This window comes from Eumetopias jubatus, unplaced genomic scaffold, assembly GCF_037043125.1.
Source record: "Eumetopias jubatus isolate StellerSeaLion01/CBP00866 unplaced genomic scaffold, mEumJub1_p1.0 scaffold_1, whole genome shotgun sequence".
NCBI classification, from domain to species: domain Eukaryota; kingdom Metazoa; phylum Chordata; class Mammalia; order Carnivora; family Otariidae; genus Eumetopias; species Eumetopias jubatus.
This window is the reverse complement of record NW_028274807.1, coordinates 79,822,256-79,841,652: the sequence shown is the minus strand read 5'-3', so window position 1 is coordinate 79,841,652 and position 19,397 is coordinate 79,822,256. Positions and strand designations below refer to the sequence as shown.

The 19,397-nt window shown below is 47.8% G+C and overlaps 1 protein-coding gene across 1 annotated transcript in view; it reads right to left on the bottom strand.

Moving 5' to 3' along the window:
• The window catches only part of ETV5 (ETS variant transcription factor 5), a 54,094-nt gene extending 53,754 nt beyond the window's left edge, over positions 1 to 340 (bottom strand). The window contains exons 1-2 of the mRNA XM_028101049.2: positions 231 to 340; positions 12 to 99 (exon numbers count right to left, since the gene is read on the bottom strand). Of these exons, the coding sequence (XP_027956850.1) occupies positions 12 to 99; positions 231 to 275 (133 nt within the window). The 5' untranslated portion in view covers positions 276 to 340. The remainder of the gene's footprint in view (positions 1 to 11; positions 100 to 230) is intronic.
• Between the last annotated feature and the right edge of the window lie 19,057 nt (positions 341 to 19,397).

Here is a 19,397-nt window from a genome sequence, read left to right as displayed (position 1 = left end):
AAGCTTACTACCTTCAGAATCATGGGCCAGATCTGTGTCCAAAAACTTCCTCTTTCTGTCAATCACAGGCCGCCCTCTACATTCCTCTGAGCGAGATTTCTGAAAGAGGCCAAAAGACAGTGAAGGCTCCAGGGTAATAAAGGGGTCAAAGGGGGTTGTGCCACTAAACCAGTGAGAAGACTCATATTCGAAGAGGGAGAACAAAACAAACCAAAGCCACATACACTTACCCCTGGGACCATAAAAGGGACTTGCTGATCATAAAACCCATCCATGGTGCTTCCAATGCCTTGAATATCACTTTGAAAGGTTTCAGCATTGAGTAATTTCTGGGGGGAAAGGGGTCCTCCTGTAATAGGAATTTGGGAGATTTTTAACTGAGAGGGAGCAAAGAAGAGAAATGAAGTAATTTTTACTGCTCTTTCTTTAGGGCCTGTGCAAAATCACTACCTTTCTCTGAGGTACTTAAAGCCCACTCAGTGTGTAAGCTTTACAGACTAAAGGTGTGCTTGATTAAGGGCATCAAAAGTTCATAGTGTACTTAGTGTCAAATCCATTTACCTAGCCCTCCTACCCTCTCTCTCTAATCATAAGTTTGCTACTATCTGTTCCCTATAAAAACCAAAACCAAAACCCCTTATTTTCATTATAAAAGGGTGATTTCAAGATTCTCTCCAATAGAAGGTTCTCCAGGGCATTTGTAATGTTAGGTCTTTTTTTTTTTTAAGAGATAATTTAATTTTTGACAGTACAGTGACAGGAAGTAGAGAAAATGGGTTTAAGCATTCCAAATTATTGGCAATTAAGAATTTGACATACATAGTGTTTCTAAAAGTAGTTTGTAGGTCAGTGGTAAGACACCATATATAGTTCCAGGAATATATTGATCAGAGATATACTTATCTTCACACAACACTCTTTTAAAATCTAATTCTTCTGTTCAAACAGATGTAGTGTCTGTAATGTCACAAATATTCCTATGGCAACTTACAGAGATATCTGTGCTATCAACAACTTCTAGAATAAAATAGCCATGAAAACTAATGGATCAAGGAAACTAAATTCCATCACACAGATTTTAAATGCATCTCTACCACAGATCTTAAAAAAGCATTAAAAGCAAAAGATCCATGTAAAGAAAATTCAGTTTGTTTCTTACAGTGAAGTAATTTTCCCCAAACTTGCCCCCCGCCCAATTAAACTTGTTCAGGCACTGTCAAGTCTTGGGGCTGGGAAGACAGGTTGAGGGTCAAATGGAAAGGAGGGAACGTTTTCTAATTTGGGAGGAATAAAGTAACAATTTTAGGAATGTACCATCTTCCTGAACCCTTTGTTTCATTCTCCAAATAGAAATGCAGTTAAATCAACAAAATGGAGAAAACAGTAATTTCATTTATCCCCAGCTCTAAACAAAGCCAACTGCTTAAGGATAATTCTTTTGTTTACCTTGCATACAAATTTTAAATAGGGAACTTTTTCTCAGTGGGCAATTCCACGCAACTTGTTTTTCTTAAGTGAGCAGGATACAAGAAAACCCTTCGTGGTCAACCTCCTCTCAGCACTCTGGTCCAACTAGTCAGAAATTTTCAAAGTCAAAGAGAAAGAAGGAGAGGAGCAAAACTGCACACAGTCCATAATTTCCTAGAAAAACATGCCCGCTAGCTTGCCTGCATGCCTTCCAAACAGCGCTAAACGTTCAGAATAAAGCCTCTTTCTCAAATGTCATCAACCCGTATACAAAATCTGAGAAACGTCGGCAGTGAGTTGAGGGCCGTGAAAATGAGTCCTCTGTAGACTTCAAAATCTGTGCGATTAAATCGTGACCTTAGAAATTCTGTCAGTGTCTAGGGGGGAAAGGGACAACGGGAAAGAGATCGGAGGGGGACATATTTCCGAGCCTCACAATGAAATACGTTGCAAAACACTTCACCACGAAGAGCAAAAATACCTTTTTAAAAATGCAATAAAAGAAAGAAGCTGCCATACGCGAACCAGAAAGAGGCATCGAGGATTTTTAAAGCAGCTCTCAGAGTTCAAGGGCTAGGAAAATCTTGTTTAAAGTATAATTTTTTTTAAAGCCTTAAGGGAGTTTAAACCACTTCCTTTGTGGTCCCCCCTTCCCGGTGCCCCCAGGAAAACTTTAACGCGGCGCAGCGGCGCGATCGAGGCCCCTCCCCCGCGGCGCGCAGCGGGCCTGGTTTTATGAATGGGAGAGCGAGCCGCCACATCAGGTAAAGGCTGTAACTGGATCCCCAGCGCTGGGCCCCATTCACAAAACAAGACACACTTCCACCCAATTCCCAGCCTTCCCCATTCATGAAAACTCCTTCAGATGCGCCCCCGCCCCCACTTCCAACGCACGCCCAGCCTCCGACGCAGGCCCCTCACCCCCAGAGATTTCGGAAGAAAGCTCAATGCTTCATTCACAAAAAGGGAAAGAAAAAAAAAAGCCGCAGGGAGCAGCGAGCCAACGAAAAGAAACCCGCTTCATTCATAAAGTCATCCACATTCATAAAACCGAGTGGCGGCGCCGGGCGCTACCAACCACCCCCAGCCTCCAAACATCTCTCCTTGGCACTCCTCAACCAGGAGTTCGGTTCCCTCCAGAGGTTCCCTCTCCTCTGAAAATGCGGACAGATCACTAATCCAGTGAGAGGCTCCAGCATCTCTCCATCCCCCCACCCTCCGCACCCGTTTTTTCCCCTACTATCCCCAGGCCGCTGCTCTGATGCTCCCCGATTTCTCGAGAACCGCGATGCAGCCTTGACGCCCTCAGGCTGCTGGGGATGGGAGTTGGGGGATTGAGTGTCCACTTTCCACAATCTGAAACTTGCAAGGCCATAAGTTCCTGGCCAACCCCCAACCCCTCAGGCTGCACATGCCTGTGTCACTTAACCCCTCCTGGTGCTTTGGGGGGCATCACCTCTCAAATATTCCCCTTCAAGCGGCTTCCCGCCCCCTCCTCCCCACTGCAAAGCTCCGCCGGGCGTCTCTTCTCGCGAGCCTCCAAGGCTCCTCCGGGCTCTCAGACCTCCAGAGACTGTACAGCCCCGCAACTCCGCGTCCCTCCCCCCCATTCCCACCCGAGAGCCCCCGCACCTCGCGCCCGGGTGCGCCTCCCCGCGACGTGCGGAAACCGGCTCTCCGAGCGCTCCGGAACCGTTAGCCACCCCCACCCTACGCCTACCAAGAACCGAACCGGGCCGGACCGGACCGAGCCACGAGAAGAGGGGGCGGCCAGCTCGGGGGGGGGGGAACCTCAGTCCAGATAGAAAGTGCACCCGGACTTTGAGGATTCTGAATCAGCCAGTGAACTCTTGCCGGTTGAGCCCTTCGGACCGGCTCCTGAACACCCCCTCCGATGCCCCCCTGCCTCCTCGATGCCCCCTCACCTGAGGCAGCCGCTCTCCTCCGGTTGCAGCGGCCCCGGGGCGCAGGCGCGCTCACGCACGCGCGCACCGGGCCTGGGCGCCTGGGCGAATGGCTGGGCCGAACCGCTCGGGGGACGCTGAACCGCTCCGCGCACCAGCGGCTGGACTCTGCGCCGCAGCTGCCAACCAGGCTGGAGCGCTGGCCCGGCCCCCCGGGGCCTGCTGCTCCGCCTGCCACCATTGGCCCGCGGTCCTAGCTCAGTCTGGTTCTCATTGGCCCGAGGCCGCTCCTGCGCTTGTCCATCACGTCTTGTTTACCCTGTCTGCGGGCAAATCCAGCCGAGCCGCCCCATCCACTCCAGCCCCCATTGGTCGATATCGCTTTCCTCTCCACCCCCTCAGGGGTCTGTTTTACATAATTTATGCACCGGGGGCCATTGGCCAATCAGCACAGGCTTGTTTATATAATGAATGTAAGGACGTTTTTCATTCATAAAAAACGCGACCTGAGGGGGAAGCTTAGCTGAGTCAGTGAAGCACTTAAAGGGGCCGAAGCCGCGGAGAGTCGCGTTTACTTCCCTCCTCGCAGCTCTCCCAACTTTTCACCGAGGCATGGCTCTTCCCCCGTCTCCATTCACCCCTATTCCCCCACCCCCACACCCCGCAACGCCACCGCCAGGATGGGCCACTGGGCGCCAGACGTTAGCAGCTGCAGCACCAAGCAAAGTTATCATTTTATAATTCAGGCGAGAGGAATTCGTCATTCCACCCAGAGAGAAACTCGCTGACCGACCTGGGCGTTCGGCCCACAGAAACACAGAAAACGGAAACCGAGCCCTCTAATCTTAGTTACCTTTAAGAGAGGCCTTAATTTCCTTTAACCAGGTTTCCAGTGGGGAAGAATAAGCAGTATCTCGCTTTAAAATCTGAGCTCTCAAACAGATTTTGGTTACTATTTTATCCTGGCAAGGCCTAAGGCCCAAATTCCGTTTGCTTCCCGTTTAATTGCAGTTTACAACCTTCGCCAGAATAGGTTCTGGACCCGAGATGAGATGAGAGAGGGTCGGAGCTCAGAGAAATCCTCTCCGGGGATGGCACCAACCAGTCAACGGACCTAGAAACGTAAATCCCTCCGAAACGGGCCTGCAGAGTTAGACCGCCTGCCTCCCTTCCGGGACTGCTTGTTTTCCATTTAAGTGTTGAATGCAAGATGGTGCATTTGCGAATTAGATCCCGTGCAGCTGGGAACGGCGAGAAGCTACTCTGCCTGCCAAACGATCGGGCACTAACTGCAATTGCTGAGATTCTTAACAGGGTGTTCCAGGAAACAAATAAATAAGCAATCCTCTCCCTATTCTGCCCCCTCTACCCCCTCCTGTGAAGGCGGGGCAGCTCTCTGCGCTCCCCCAGGATGTTGGGGTGCCCTGCCATTCACCCCGCGTGCCCGTGGTAGGGAGGAAAGACGCCAGATGTTAGGAGAGAGCCCCTAGTGAAGGGGGTAGCCAACTGTGGGGCTACCACCACCCCTGCCTGGGGAATGCAATGTGGATTTTTAGGGGAAAAATTTTTTTTTAAGTCAAAATTTGCCCACCTTCTTTTCGGCTTCCATTTGTGTATCTTAAAGAGAGAAGCCACTTGGTTTGTCATTTATAGCCCAAGAAATATTGGGGTTCATCAAAGGAACCTGGAGTACCCTGCTTGAGTCCTGGACCCAGCACTGGTCCTTTGTGAGCTATTGGCTTTTGCAAAAGACTTGGGGAACATGAGTTGATGGGTGGGAAGGTGCTCTGAACTTTCAACAGGCAGTTCCATGATACTTAATTTCCTAATAGAGCATTTTGCTTCCGACGCCAGCTCAAGGACAGTTTTTCCCTTAGTGCCTCTCTTCATCCCCCAGATAGTACTGTTTCTGTTTGGTGGCTGGAGATTCTACCCCAGTCCTGCTGTGCTGCCACTGGGTTGCTACCAGCCCTGAGGGCTTTTTCTCTCCAGCTAGACTCCCAGCCCAGGTTAGCTCCCCATCCACTTCCTCCCCTAAGGCAGGCAGGCCCCAGAGTCCCTATGTGAGAGAAATAGCATGTGCCTCTGTTGCTTAGCAAACCACCAGGAAATATCATTTGAACCCCAAATGATGGAGGACAGAACAGGTTGATGTCACAGGGAAGCAGATTTTAGCTTAGTGTAGCATGAGGAAGAACTTTGGGATGTTTGGAGTGGCCAGTGAAGGAACACTCCCGCTGGTAATGAGTGTCCTGCCACAGGATGTATTTATGCAGAAAGATTTAAGGATAGTACAGAGGGACCATTGCCGTGGGTAGGGTAGATGCATGCAGAGGATTGTTCTAGTTCTAAGAGTCAACGATTCTGGAATTTGGAGCTTGTGTTGGAGAGGGGGGTCCTTGGGCCCAGGCACCATAGCTGCAGTGTGAAATGTGATGGTATAACGCATGATGACCAACCTCCGCAGGCTGACTCCTGGGCCCAGAGTTGGTTCCTTTTTGTTTAGTGTTTCTGATGTCTTTTCTCCACACCTCTTCCTTCTTTTCTTCTGCTTCTCCTTCTTGGTGACTTATGTCCTCTGCTCCCATCCCTATTCCACTCCCCATCTTCTCATGTGATCTTTGCTTTATAAGAGTTACTTAACGCTTAGGGGGGTGCCCGGGTGGCTCAGTCAGTTAGGGCTCTTGATTTTGGCTCAGGTCATGATCTCAGGGTAGTGGGATCGAGCCTTGCATCAGGCTCCGCGCTCAGTGCAGAGTCTGCTCGTCCCTCTCCCTCTGCTCCTCACCACCCCCCACTCACTCTCTCTCTCTCAAATAAATAAATAAAATCTTTTAAAGAAAAGAGTTAAGTGTCAGTATTTAGAAGTTCTTTGTCTAGTACATTGAGTCTTTCCTCCTTAGAACATTACTTACAGCATATGTTCTAATGTATCATTTCTTCTCTTCCAGGAGAGTAACAGGACTAGAAAAGATAACAAAAAGAGTGACCAGCCCTCTGGAACATTCATCTAGGGTCAACCTAACTTTTGTCCTCCAGTGGTAGCAAAAGTCACTTAATTACAACAGGATAACTTGCACCTTGTTCTTCCATGTGCAGTGTGTCTTCAGGGAAACAATATGGAGAAGTGGAAAAATGGAAAGACAAGTCCCTTGCCCCAAGCCTGAAAACGTGTGTTCCCTTAGAGGACAGCTTTTAAAATTTTCCCTAAAATCCCCAAAGCAGGTTAAAGTGTAAAGCAGGCAACTCTGCCTCCAGCTGATCACCAAAATGGCGGTGGGAAATGTGGCAGTGTCCTGCTCTCGGTCCCTCACCTTGGGAAACTGCCTCCCATTCCGCTATTAGAACTGTTGTGGTGAGTGTAGCCCTGGGTGGAGGCTGGACTGTGGGCTACATGGTCCCTTCCGGTATAATATGGAGGAAGGGACTTGAGGGCAATGGCAAAAAGGTAAGGAAATGTTTGTTCGTTTGCTTGTTTTGTCTTCAAGGGAGAGATAAAGAACTCCATATGGCTAGCACCTCTTCCTTTCTCGAATTCAGAAGTAAATACTCTAAAAACAGAAGAGAGAAAAGAAAATTTTTTAGATTCAATGTCTCTTTAAACAAACAGGGGCCATATTGCCTTCAGGGTTCCTTATAGCCAGGGAATAATAACAGCTGACATTTACTGAGTGCTTAATATGAGCCAGACACTTTCCCAAACCCTTCTCATGTGTTAGCACATTTAGTCCCAACAACCATCCTCTGAGGGAGGTACAATTATTACCACCTCCACTTTTCACAGATGAGGAACTTTCAGTCTGGGAAGGTTCCATAAATCACTCCAGGTCACAGAGCCAGCACCCAGTGAGAGGGAGAGTGTACCTAAGGGGGCCCCTCCAGAGCCTGCCAGTCCCCACTCTGCTGGGCTGCCTCAGCCCCAGGGAAAGAAGCTGCAGGACCGCAGCCAGCACTGAAAGAGTAGCCGGCTGCCGTGGGCTGGTTAGGGGACTTGCTTGTACTAAGCCACTTGACCTTCCTAACAGCCCTGTGATGTCGATACCATTCGTATCCTGGTTTTACAGACGAGGAAGCCGAGGCACAGAGAGGTTAGGGAATTTGTTTAAGATCTAAGGGTAGGAGTGGGGAGTCAGCAGCTGAAAGCAGATCTTGAATGGAGTCCTTGCTCTGAAACACTTCACTATGAAGTCTCCGATCCTGCAGTTTTCCCTCTGTGCCTTTCCCTCATTTGCCTTCGGGGCTCTTACTGGCCACTCCCACAGAAGTCCTGGTGCTTTCTTGGGAACTCGCTCCAGCAACTCCCACCTGACTTATGAATGACTCTCCTGGGCCAGCAAGACTTGGTCTTCAGTGAAGCCAATTTTAGAAAGAGAATGGGAATTTCGTTCACTGGAGCATCCCCTAGACGCCAAGCTCCATGTTAGACGCTTCATGTACATTGTCTTAGTTGATACTCCCAATCCTCTTCAGAGGGAGAAACAATACCCAATTTGCAGCTGTGAAAACTGAGGGTCAAAGTGAGAGGTTAACAAACACGTCTGAGGTGTCATAGTGAGGAAGGAACAAGCCAGGCCTCTGACCCATGGGCCTAGTGGGAACTTACTCCTCTCCTGGTCCATTTCCTAAGCTTGAGGACATCCTCTCTCCTGCCTCCTTCTCCTAACTTTCAATTCTTAGATTGTAGGAAACATCTACTCTCCAGGAAACCTGGGGGCACATGTCATATTTAGATTCCTGATGGCTGAGGGATTTCTTCCTTGAGCCCAAAACCTTAAACAGAAACAAAACAAAACAAAACAAAACAGTAGAGTGAACGTCTTCAGAAACTTCCTAGGCCTCCCATAGCCTCCAGGAAGGAGTCAGCTCTGCAGTGGGCTCTCCACTGTGTACGAGTGCCCCTGCTGTCTCTCCCGAGCCTCCTGGGCCTTCTGGTCGGACCAGTCACATCCCCACATCCTGCTCTACCTCCCGGGCCCAAGAAGGAGCCCCCCGTAGGCTGCTGAAATCTGGGGGAGGGGGAGAATCCCGAGTCTTAGCTTTAAAGTTTTCTTGCTCCTGTGCCACATTAGTGTGTCAGTCAGAACTTGTCCATATATTAAGAACATGCTTCTCCAGCAGTCCTTCACATCTACTGTAATTTTTTTGCCTCTGATCCACCAAGGGAAAGCCGCCAACCAAGTGAGTTTGAATTGGGCGTAGAGAAAGGGTCCATGGGTTCTGGGTAAGAGCCACAGGGCCCCCTCCAATGAGGAAGTAGATGAACTTGAATGTGTCGACTTGGCAAAATCTATTTTGACCACTCAGAGTCTTCTTTTTGCTTCCCTTACGCCATTAGTGGAGAGTTCCTTATGGCCAGGGGTTAACACTTACTGCGACGTTCCCAGTTCAGCCCCCCACGTATGAGTAGCAGGCTCAGAACTTGCCCGCCTCGGGCTCTGCAAGGCCTCACTGTGGCATCACCCCTTGGGCCCGCTGGAAGAGCAGGCTGGTGGGGCTGGAATGTGGATCCTCTCAGGGGCCTGCTTCAACGTGGCAGCTGGAGAGCGGGTAGTAGGGAGGGTGGGCATTTCAGCTCGTGGCTTGGTTTGTTAAGCGCCCACCTCTGCTTCAGCTCTGTCAGGCCTGTGGAGGGGGCTGCATCTAGTTTGAGTTGGACAAAGGAAAGATCAGTTACGGCCACTGGTAAGGGAGCCCCCAGGTGAAATGTCCCGTCCATGGATTTGATCATATGACTTCAACTGGGCATCCGGCCTGCCCTTTCAACCTGAGGCAGTCTTTCCCCTTTATTGCCACATGGAGCCAAACAGAGTCTTTAAAAACAGGTCATGTCCCCTTCTGTCTCTCCCCCACCATGATTCTTGCTAGTAGTCTGTCCCCTGCCCCTTACCTCTGGGACATAAGGCAGCTTCTATTTAAACCAGAGCCTGCCTAAAAACCTCTCCTCATTCCTGCCCCTCTCCCTTCTCCATATTCTCTCCCATTAAAGTAGCCAAATTACGTAAGCAAAAATGCAAAATATGAGAACAGCTTCCCATCCCAGGAAAGCTCGGACTTCTCTGCCCCGTGGAAGGGGCTCCAGTCCTCTCTTCCTCCTTGCACGTGGGCTCTTCCTCGGGGCAGGACACAGGTGCTCATACAGTTTGGCTCCCGTCTCTGTGGTCCCATCGCTGAACGTCTAGGAGGCTGGAAGGTCGACATCTTGCTCTTAAGAGAGATTATCAGCTTGAGGTAAGGGAGTGCTCGGACATCTCACCTGTGACCTATTTTGTGTGTTTGTTTACTTTTTACTGAAGCGTATATACAGGCAAGTACACAAATCGTAAGTGTAGAACTTGATGAATTTTCACAAAGCAAACACCGCCGTGCATCCAGACCCAGATCACAAGACAGAACGTTATCAGCTCCCTGCTCCCAAAAGACCTCCTCATGCCCCCTTCTACTCATTGAATCCCTCTCCCCATTCCCCACAAAGGTAGCCACCATCCTGGCTTCTACTCTCAAAGCAATATTGCCTATTTCTGTTTTTTGTAGATGGAATTGTACAGTACAAACTCTTCTGCGTCCGGCTTCTTTTCTTTACTATATTTGGAAGAGTCATTCATTTTGTAGTGTGTAGCTATGTTTCATTCAGTCTTTGCTGCATAGTTTCCCATCGTATGAATATATTACAGCTGATTGATCCATTTTACTGTTCGTGGACATTCGGGCAGTTTCTAGTTTTTGCTATTACTGTTGACACGGCTATGAATATTCTAGTGAGACTGTAGTTATTAACCTAGTTTGAATCGGTTCATTTAAAATGTGGTCATAAGGGGCGCCTGGCTGGATCAATCAGAAGGGCATGCAACTCTAGATGTCGGGGTTGTGAGTTGGGTACAGAGATTACTTAAAAATAAATTAAAAACTTAAAAAAATTTAAATGTAGTCATAAGATTCATTTTCGTGTCTTATTTCTTTGAAAAGTGACTGAGACTCATGACAAAAATTTGCAACATCCCAGAAAGGTGTGGAAAACAAAAGCCCCTTCATCACTTCCTCCCCTTTACCCGTAATCCAGAATCATGCTCTATTAGCAGTGTCTTGTGTATCAGTCTAGATATTTTCTACTGCTCAGACAATCATATCTAAGGATATGCTTCATACCCTTAACAAACTCCATAAACTGGATTTTATTACACTCCATTTCTGCCCCTGCCTCTCCCCCGCTGAGCGTTACAGAGTCCAGGCAATCAGTGGATGCCGGTGAAGGTGAATGGCTTATCCCTCCTGTCAGACGCGAACCTGGGCTATCACTTTGAATGCGCTCTTATTAAGGTAAGACATGGGAGTTTATGCAGCAGGAACTTTCATTTCTACTTCCGTACACATTTCTTGAGGGGCTGGTGTTCCCCGCATGGAGCTTGTCTGAGAAGAGCTCCCAGTCTGGTGGGAGGTGGGTGGAAGGCACAGGAACAAATAGCTACAATATGATGTTTACAGGTGTGGTAACAGGGGCCCATAAATGGGTTCTGAGAGTACAAATGAAGGAGCAGTGAGTACTTCCTGTTAGGGTCAAGGAAGGCATCAGAGAGAGTTGACATTTGGGCCAGCCCTGGAATGTTTAATTACTAGGACTTGGCTGGGCAGAGCAAGAAGGGAAAGGCCTTCCGGGCAGAAGGAAGGACCCTCACGGACATAGCGAGGCTGGGCAGTAACTGGCACGTTCAGGGCCTGGCCATTGCTTCTGTGTGGCTAGACCACTGGATGGAAGGCTGGTAGGGCCAGGAGATGACTGAGACAGGGTACAATAGGGATTGGGGAGATAAGATATCAGGGGTCTGATACAGTCATTACAGGGGTGATCATCCACAGTTTGGAATTGTGGGCTACATCTCTTAGGTGCTTAAAAACAAACAGCCAAAGACACGGAGCGATTGCTTCCAACATCACCTCCTCTGAAATACCCTTGATTAAAGTATTGATCACATTGGTCCTGTGTTTGTGTTGTCCACGGGACAAACTCCTCTCACAGGGACCCCCTTGTATGCTTGCCTGAATTGCCCAGCCCTGAGCACAGCACCTGCACTTAGCAGGAGGTCACCAAAGGATGAATGAGTACGTGAATGAGCAGCAAGTGATTTCGACTGCCCGGCAAAACTGTGCTTGAGAAAGGGGATGGCTGGGTGAGCGTCTCTTGGTGGATTTGTGTTTAGGCACGCCCAGCTTCTGCCTGCCCACATGGTGGGAGAGGAATGAGGAGCTGGTAACCTTGGCCTCTGGGCCAGCTCAGGCTGTCTGCTGAGGGAAGTGCTTCATTTCCTTAGCAACACTACCTGTGCCCCAACATGGGGCTTCAGTTCAGCCAGACTGGGATGGCATGGAGCTTGGTGAAACCCGACAGCCTCACCTCTGCCCTTGGCAATCCAGGGGGAGTTCATACCGCACTAAAATGCCCACATCTTCCATTTCCATTTTGGAAATCTGGGCCTTGCTCAGAAAAAGGGGATCAGCCTCCTCATTGACTCCTTCGACCTAGATCCTCCCCTGCAGACAGCCCCTTAGCCACTGGGCTGGTGACATGAAACAGGTTGGAAGAACCACTTTCCCTTTCTCCTCAGTCTGCCTGGCCTTCCTAAGTGTGGCCGGCGCTCTGGAAGAGACCCCCACCCCCACCCCTGAGGGCCCCCTTTAGGCAGGCCAGAAAAATCAGCATTTCCACCGGACCTTTGAGGAATTTTTTTCACCAGGTAGCACCGTGGGTGGGAGAATTTTCCATGCCTTTTGACTTGAACTGCCCTTGCAGTCTTTCCTCATTCCTGCTGCTCTTTTCTGCATACCTAATTGCTTTGTCTATTTATCTGGGTTTCATCTGGACCTTCCCACTTAAGAATGTTCATTTTGCACCTGGAAACTGACCCCAGGGCCTGTTCTGACAGGGTCGTTTCAACCACAGTAGAATATAAATGCTAAATATGGTCTTCCTCTTCCTCCCTATGTGTTAGACTGCCTTCCATGACGAGATGTAATTTTTCATTCCAGGATCCGTGTTTTACCCTTTCCAACCCACACATTCCCAAAAGCATGCGGGTAGCGTTCATTTACAACTCCGTGTACCCTGTGCAGATGTAAATGGTTGTGAGGTAATCCATCAGGTAATAATCGTAATAGCTCTATAGACTCATGTCTGGAAGAAGCTCTTCTTTTATTAAAAAGTCTTCAGTGGGCTAGATTACCTCTCCCAGCTTCCCAGACTCACGGTCTTCTCTTGCAACTGTTACTAAGTTATACCTGCGCTCCCCTTGTGTGGTGAACAGAGGGAACAGAGGGTGAATCTGGAGCCAAAGCCCCATTTCATACTTCAGCTCCATCGCTATTAATTATGTGACTCTTGGTTCAGGCCACTTCAGTTCTCTGCATGAGTCTCCTGTCTAAAAAATGGGAATAATAACTCCTGCTGCACAGAGTAGTTTGACCGTTCAGTGAGATTGGTTGTGAAGGTGTCCAGTGCTGAGCAGGCAGGAGCAGTGGGACTGGGTTTTCATCATGGCTCTGCCGCTTGCTAAGTGGGTGAATTTGAGCAAATTTAATTTCTCCGAGCCTCAGTTTTATCACTGTAAAATAGGGATCCTAATGCAAACCTTAGGGTTTCCAAGAAGGAATAAATAGGCTATTTGAAAAACATCTAGCGCAGTGGGATAGATTAGAAACATAACACTCCATCTCCCACCCTTCTTCTCTGTATAAATTCAGGTGCTGGATGAACCTTTCATGACCACTCCTGACCTTTGCAATACTTCCTGGGATAAATGAGAGAGTTTCTAATGTCTCGCTTCTCAATGTGATATTTTCCTTTCTTGTAGATCTCACTAGTGTTTTCTTCCTAACTACTTTTCTCTGATGTCTAATGTTTCTCTCTCCATTGATTTCTGAAGGAACTAAAGGAGTTCTGTTGGATCTCAGGACAGAGGGCAGAATGCCTTCATGGAGGATGTATTACATGAATGGGATCTTGCAGAATGCTGAGGAGGTATTCTTTTTTTTTTTTTAACTTTTTTAAAATTTAATTTTATTATGTTATGTTAGTCACCGTATCATTAGTTTTTGATGTAGTGTTTCATGATTCATTGTTTGCATATAACAGCCAGTGCTCCACGCAGAACGTGCCCTCCTTAATACCCGTCACCAGGCTAACCCATCCCCCCACCCCCTCCCCTCTAGAACCCTCAGTTTGTTTCTCAGAGTCCATCATCTCTCATGGTTCGTCTCCTCCTCCGATTTCCACCCCTTCATTTTTCCCTTCCTGCTTTTTTTTTTTTTAACATATAATGTATTATTTGTTTCAGAGGTACAGATCTGAGATTCAACAGTCTTACACAATTCACAGCGCTCGCCATAGCACATACCCTCCCCAATGTCCATCACCCAGCCACCCCATCCCTCCCACCCCCCGCCACTCCAGCAACTCTCAGTTTGTTTCCTGAGATCAAGAATTCCTCATATCAGTGAGATCATTTGATACTTGTCTTTCTCTGATTGACTTATTTCACTTAGCATAATACCCTCTAGTTCCAGCCACATTGTTGCAAATGGCAAGATTTCATTTTTTGATGGCTGCATAATATTCCATTGTGTATATATACCACATCTTCTTTATCCTTTCATCTGTTGGTGGACATCTGGGCTCTTTCCATAGTTTGGCTCCTGTGGACATTGCTGCTATAAACACTGGGGTGCACGTACCCCTTCAGGTCACTACATTTGTATCTTTGGGGTAAATACCCAGTAGAGCAATTGCTGGGTCGTAGGGTAGCTCTATTTTCAACCTTTTGAGGAACATCCATACTGTTTTCCAGAGTGGCTGCTGAGGAGGTATTCTTTGGCGGAGAAGGGGGTGTGGCGAGCATGGGCCGAACAGAAGGATAAAAGCACAAATTATGCATGAGTGTGTGGTATGTTGGGGAAGGAGGGGTGTAATGGGTCTGAAGCAATGGTTTACAAAGTCACCCAGGTGTCCTGGCTCACAGCATTCAGAATTTTCTTATGCAAAGAACACTACGATTTTTTTTAAAAAGGTGATCACAAAAGCACGTGGTATAGAATTCTCTCACATGCACCCAAGCAATTTAATTAGTAGAAAATGGGAATTTATTTTTTGTGTACATAGAAAACCACAACGTGAGCACATGCCTGTGAAATAAACAAGCTACTGAAGACACACGATGGGCTGTTCCTGAGGCTTTTCCACAATTTTTCACCGGGGACTGTTTTTTCGCTCTGCCATCTGCAGGCTCTCACTAGAGATAGGCAGAGCTGCTGGTGCCAAAGGTTTAACAAAAGTTGATGGGAGAAAACTTAACACTGAGAAAATTGTATCTTTGAGCATAATTTGGACAAGACTCCATTATTCTATTTTAGTGAAGGAACATTTCTTTCCGATTGATGAGACTTCTGAGGTTCCACTGAAGTGCAGCCTGCAGGATGGGGAGGGCTGGGCTGGATGCTAGGGTGGGGAGTAGGGAGGATGGAGAGGGGCAGTGTGGAGGGGAAGTAGAGCAGAGGATGGTGAGTTTGGAGGGGCTGGGTAGGGACTGGGAGTTGGGAAGTGAAGATCTGAGGAGTCTGGTTCTGATTCTTTGAGCGAGAGGGAGCTAAGGTAAGTTCTGGAGTAAGGGAGTGACACGTGAAAAGGGGAAATTTGGGAAAGACACATCTAATGGGTGTGAAGCGTGGCTTGAAGTACATCAGAACAGAGAGGTAAGAGAAAAAAGAGCTCAGACGCCATATGAAGAGATGGCAGGGGGCGGGGCGTGGGAAATCAACAAAAGCATTCGTTGTAGAGGTCTCCTTGTCCTGGCCCAGAATGCTCCAGAGTGCAAATGAACAGGACGGAGTCTGCAAGAAGAATGGGGAAGGCTGGCCATGGGCTACTGGCCCTCTAGTGCCTCAGAACAATTGCGATCAACCCAGCATGTCCTTCTGCTGATTCTTTCTGCCTCTGCTAGCTTGCATAGTGGAAGGCGAACAGAGTTCTAAATTCCTCCAGTAAGTGACTAAGCTCGCACCAGGCTGGAGAGGAGGCTCACATTTGTTTATACTCCTGCCTCCCTGCCCCCCCCCCAACCAGGGATTTCATCCAAGAGCTCCTCATGAAGAGTGGCCCTGAATGGTAGAGGTCAGTGCAAGCCATTTTGAGCTCAAGTCCAGGATTGACAAGGAACAGAATTCTGAAAGCTGTTACATTTGTTATTTTAAAAGATTTGGTACATTATTACTTGTCAGGGAGTAGGATCAGAAGTAGAAATTGTTCTTTCAACTGGCAGGCGTGCATATGTATCATGATACTTTAAAAATTTTTTAAATTTATGGCCCAATTCCAATCAGATATTTAGTAGTCTCACATTTTTAGTTTCCCCAAAATTGTTTGTTACTGTAAACTTTTTTTTATCAGTATTCTTAATTCACCAACATTGGGGATTTGGTCTTTGAAAACTTACCAAAACATTTCGAATTATAAAATCATTATACACTCATTGTGTACAATTAGGAAAATACAAAAATGATTCAAAATTAACAGGCACCCATAATTCTAGAAATGAATACTGTTAACATTTAAACATATTTCTTCCCTGGCTTTTTTCTTCACTGTTTTACATAATGGAGATATATTTTTTAATATATAACTTTGCATTTTGCCTGAGATTATAGGCATGTCCCCAGGGCATTAAACACTCTTCATAAACTCCATCTTTAAGGTTTGCCTAGTATGCCTTCTTATGGCTATAACATCATTTGCTTGTTTCCCTGCGGATGGAGATAAGGCTGTTTCCAATTTTTTGAGGTTAAAAACAACACTACCATGACAATCTGTGTGTGTGTGCGTGCGTGTGTGTGTGTGTGTGTGTGTGTGTTAGTTTTAGTATAGGTATGCGTGCTGGAGAGGGGCCAGACCCTGGTGCCTATGTCAGAGGAGGTTCCGCTGCCCCCTTCCCACTGTGAATGACAGTGGTCAGCTGAAGGAGGGGCTGCTCTGGAGGCGTCCACCTGGCGGCCCCTGGAAGAGGTAGTAACGCCCAGAGAACAGGGCTGTTGTAAAGGAATCAGAGAGGTCTTGCGATTCTACTTTGTAATGGGGGAATCTAAAAGGGAATTCATTTTCAAAGGAAACATAGAGGCTTTCAAAAAGTCTTTTGAATTGATTGGGTTAGTATTGTGTTGCTTTTACATGTGTTAAATTTTTAAAAATTGCATGTGTTAAAAAATAGAGGATCTAATGAGGGAGAGAATAGCAGTTGCTTTGAATAACAAACTAGTAGGGATAAGCAGACATTGGCTTCCTGAAGTTCTGTGCAGGCTGGCTTTCTTGGTGAAGCAGTCCCCTGGGAAGGAGTTTTGGGGTCAGCAAATCAGAATTCCGACTCTGGCTGGGCTACGCTGGGCAAGTTGCTTGGCCTCTCTGAGCCTCAGATTCCCCCATTGTGAAATGAAGCACAGGATGACACTAATATTTTTCACCTGCAGTGTGTGGAGAGGCTTCAAACACCAAGTAAGGATCTGCAAATGGCAGCTAAGACGGTGCCCTAAGAAGTGGGGCTGAGGCTTGTTCTTGAACTGGAATCGTAGATAGGTGTGCCTGACCTCAGGACAGCTCAACCTGGAAGACTCAAACTTCCAGAGCATGGAGATGCAGGGGGAGTCCTGGGTTGTATTTCCCTACTGCAGGGACTGAAGTCATCCCTCTTCAGGCATTTACTAAATGGTTGCACTTGCGCACCCTGGGTTTCCTTAACTGATAGTTCGACGCTGTGTTTTTTTGTCCCAGCCTGTAAACAGGGGCAGGGCTGGGCTAAGTGAACACTGAAACATTGCATTCCGGGGTCAGATGTTTAAAAACCCTGCAATCAAACCTGAGGCCATATTCGGAAACAACTGTATCCGATGACAGCTTATTATGGAAGGTTCTGAACTTCTAAGAATTCCTTAGTAGGAAACAAACAAAATACAACCTAAAGTTCTGCTGGTAGGAATTTTTTTTTCTTCCTGATGTCTCCAAGCATTCTGCTCGTTGATTAAAACAGAGATCCATGGTGTGTGTGTGATGCTCGGGTGGGCAGAAGGCTAGCTTCAGAGGGCCAGGGAGATGGAGAAGTTCGGTGTCACGTGCATTTCTGGGAGGTATACTCTCCATTAGTTAACCGTGGGCATCAAGTAAAGTTTTCTGGTGTGAGTGTGTGGCGATGTGTTTTTGTGGGGTTTTGGCTCTTTTGAGTCTGAGGAACAATGGGAAAGAGAACCTTACGATGACCTGTCAGGCCCACAGGAGGGTTTGTTTTGTTTTTGGTTTTGTGTTTTTTTGAAGATTTTATTCTTAAGTAATCTCTACACCCAACATGGGACTTGAACTCACAACCCCAAGATCGAGAGCCACATGGTGCACTGACTAAGCCAGCCAGGCACCCCTGGAGGAGGAGGAGGTTTCCTTTAGAAATGTTCAAAGGGAATCTTAATACCCAGTCTTCCCTTGCCCTTGTCTCTGGGAAGGGAAGAGTTACATCTCCTGCCCTCACCGGGACATTTTATTTTTGCAGTTCTTTGAAGTGCCCTCAGAGAGCTAAGCATCAGGCCCAAGGCAGCTCTGTGTATCTTTGCAACAGATTAGAACATATTCACATTTTATTTGCTCACAGAACAAATATTTCCCTTGGAATGAAACCGAGGCAGCGGAGCAGGATCAGGCAGGACTAGCCACGAAAGACAGCACCTCCCCCGCCCCCCCCGCCCCCCCCAGGCCCCCAGGGCCAGGCCGGCTCAGGGCCTACACCATTGGTTCTCCCCTCACCTCATTTAGGGCCTACGGACTCATAGTGATTGATTAATTGAGTCATTTATTCATTCAGAAATAATTATTGAGGGGCGCCTGGGTGGCTCAGTCGGTTAAGCATCTGACTTCAGCTCAGGTCATGATCTCAGGGTCGTGGGATCGAGTCCCATGTTGAGCCCTGCACTGAGCATGGAGCCTGCTTAAGATTCTCCCTCTCCCTCTTCCTCTGCCCCTCCCCCTGCTTGTGCTCTCTCGCTCTCTCAAATAAATAGATAAAATCTTAAAAAAAAAGGAAATAATTATTGACCAAGAGCTGTGCAGTTTGCAAAAATAAGAAGAGAAACAGACTCTCAGGGGTCTCATAGTCCAGTAGGGAAGCTAAGTTGTTTGTATATGAATATCTCTAATCAAGGTGAAAGCGATAAATCTTCAGAACCCAGGAGACCAAATGTTCTGAGGTGGATACTTACTCTGCTTCTGTGTTGGGTGTGCATAAGGCTGGGGGGGCAGTGGAAGGTGTATGACACAATTGATGTGTATGTTCCTCTGTGCGTGTGTGCGTGTGTTTGTGGTGTGGGGGGTGCTGTGTATATGTGCAAGGGAGTAAGTGTGTACGCAGGGAGTAAGCAATGGTGGTGAATCCGGGAGTGAGTGTGTGGTATTGGTGGTGATAGGTATGCCTGTGTGATGATGGGGTGTGTGTGTGTGTGTGTGTGTGTGTGTGTGTGTGTGTGTGGTATACTTGTTGGTCATGGCGGTGGTAGGACTGAGTGAGGCAAGGCTTAGTGACAGGTGAAGGTGGGGAGGAGCAGGGTGGTGGTGACAGGGGAGGGGGAGGGCCCAGCAGGCCGAGGAGCTGTGCCAGAAAAGGCCTGGAGCTGAGAAGGCTCTAGAGGGGGTGTGTGAGGGGAGGGTGAACAGTCAGAAATAAGCTGGGAGGGAGTGTTTAATTTTGATAACTGCTTTCTTATCCAGACAATGGCAGTTTTGCTTTCCCCAGCTGTCCCTCTTCCTGAGCTCATGTGAGATTCTTGGTTAAAGAAACCATTGCCTTCCCTGAGGATCAACCCCAGCTAAGACTCAGGCCTCAGGATGGAATCTCTGAGCGATTCTCTGAGCGATTCCTGGGCACCTTTTCCACCTGGGTGGTTGCACCAGATGTGGTTCAAAGTGCTTCCAGCCTCCTGAGCTCAGAATAGCAAAAGCAGATTCTACTGGGCTTGGGGCTG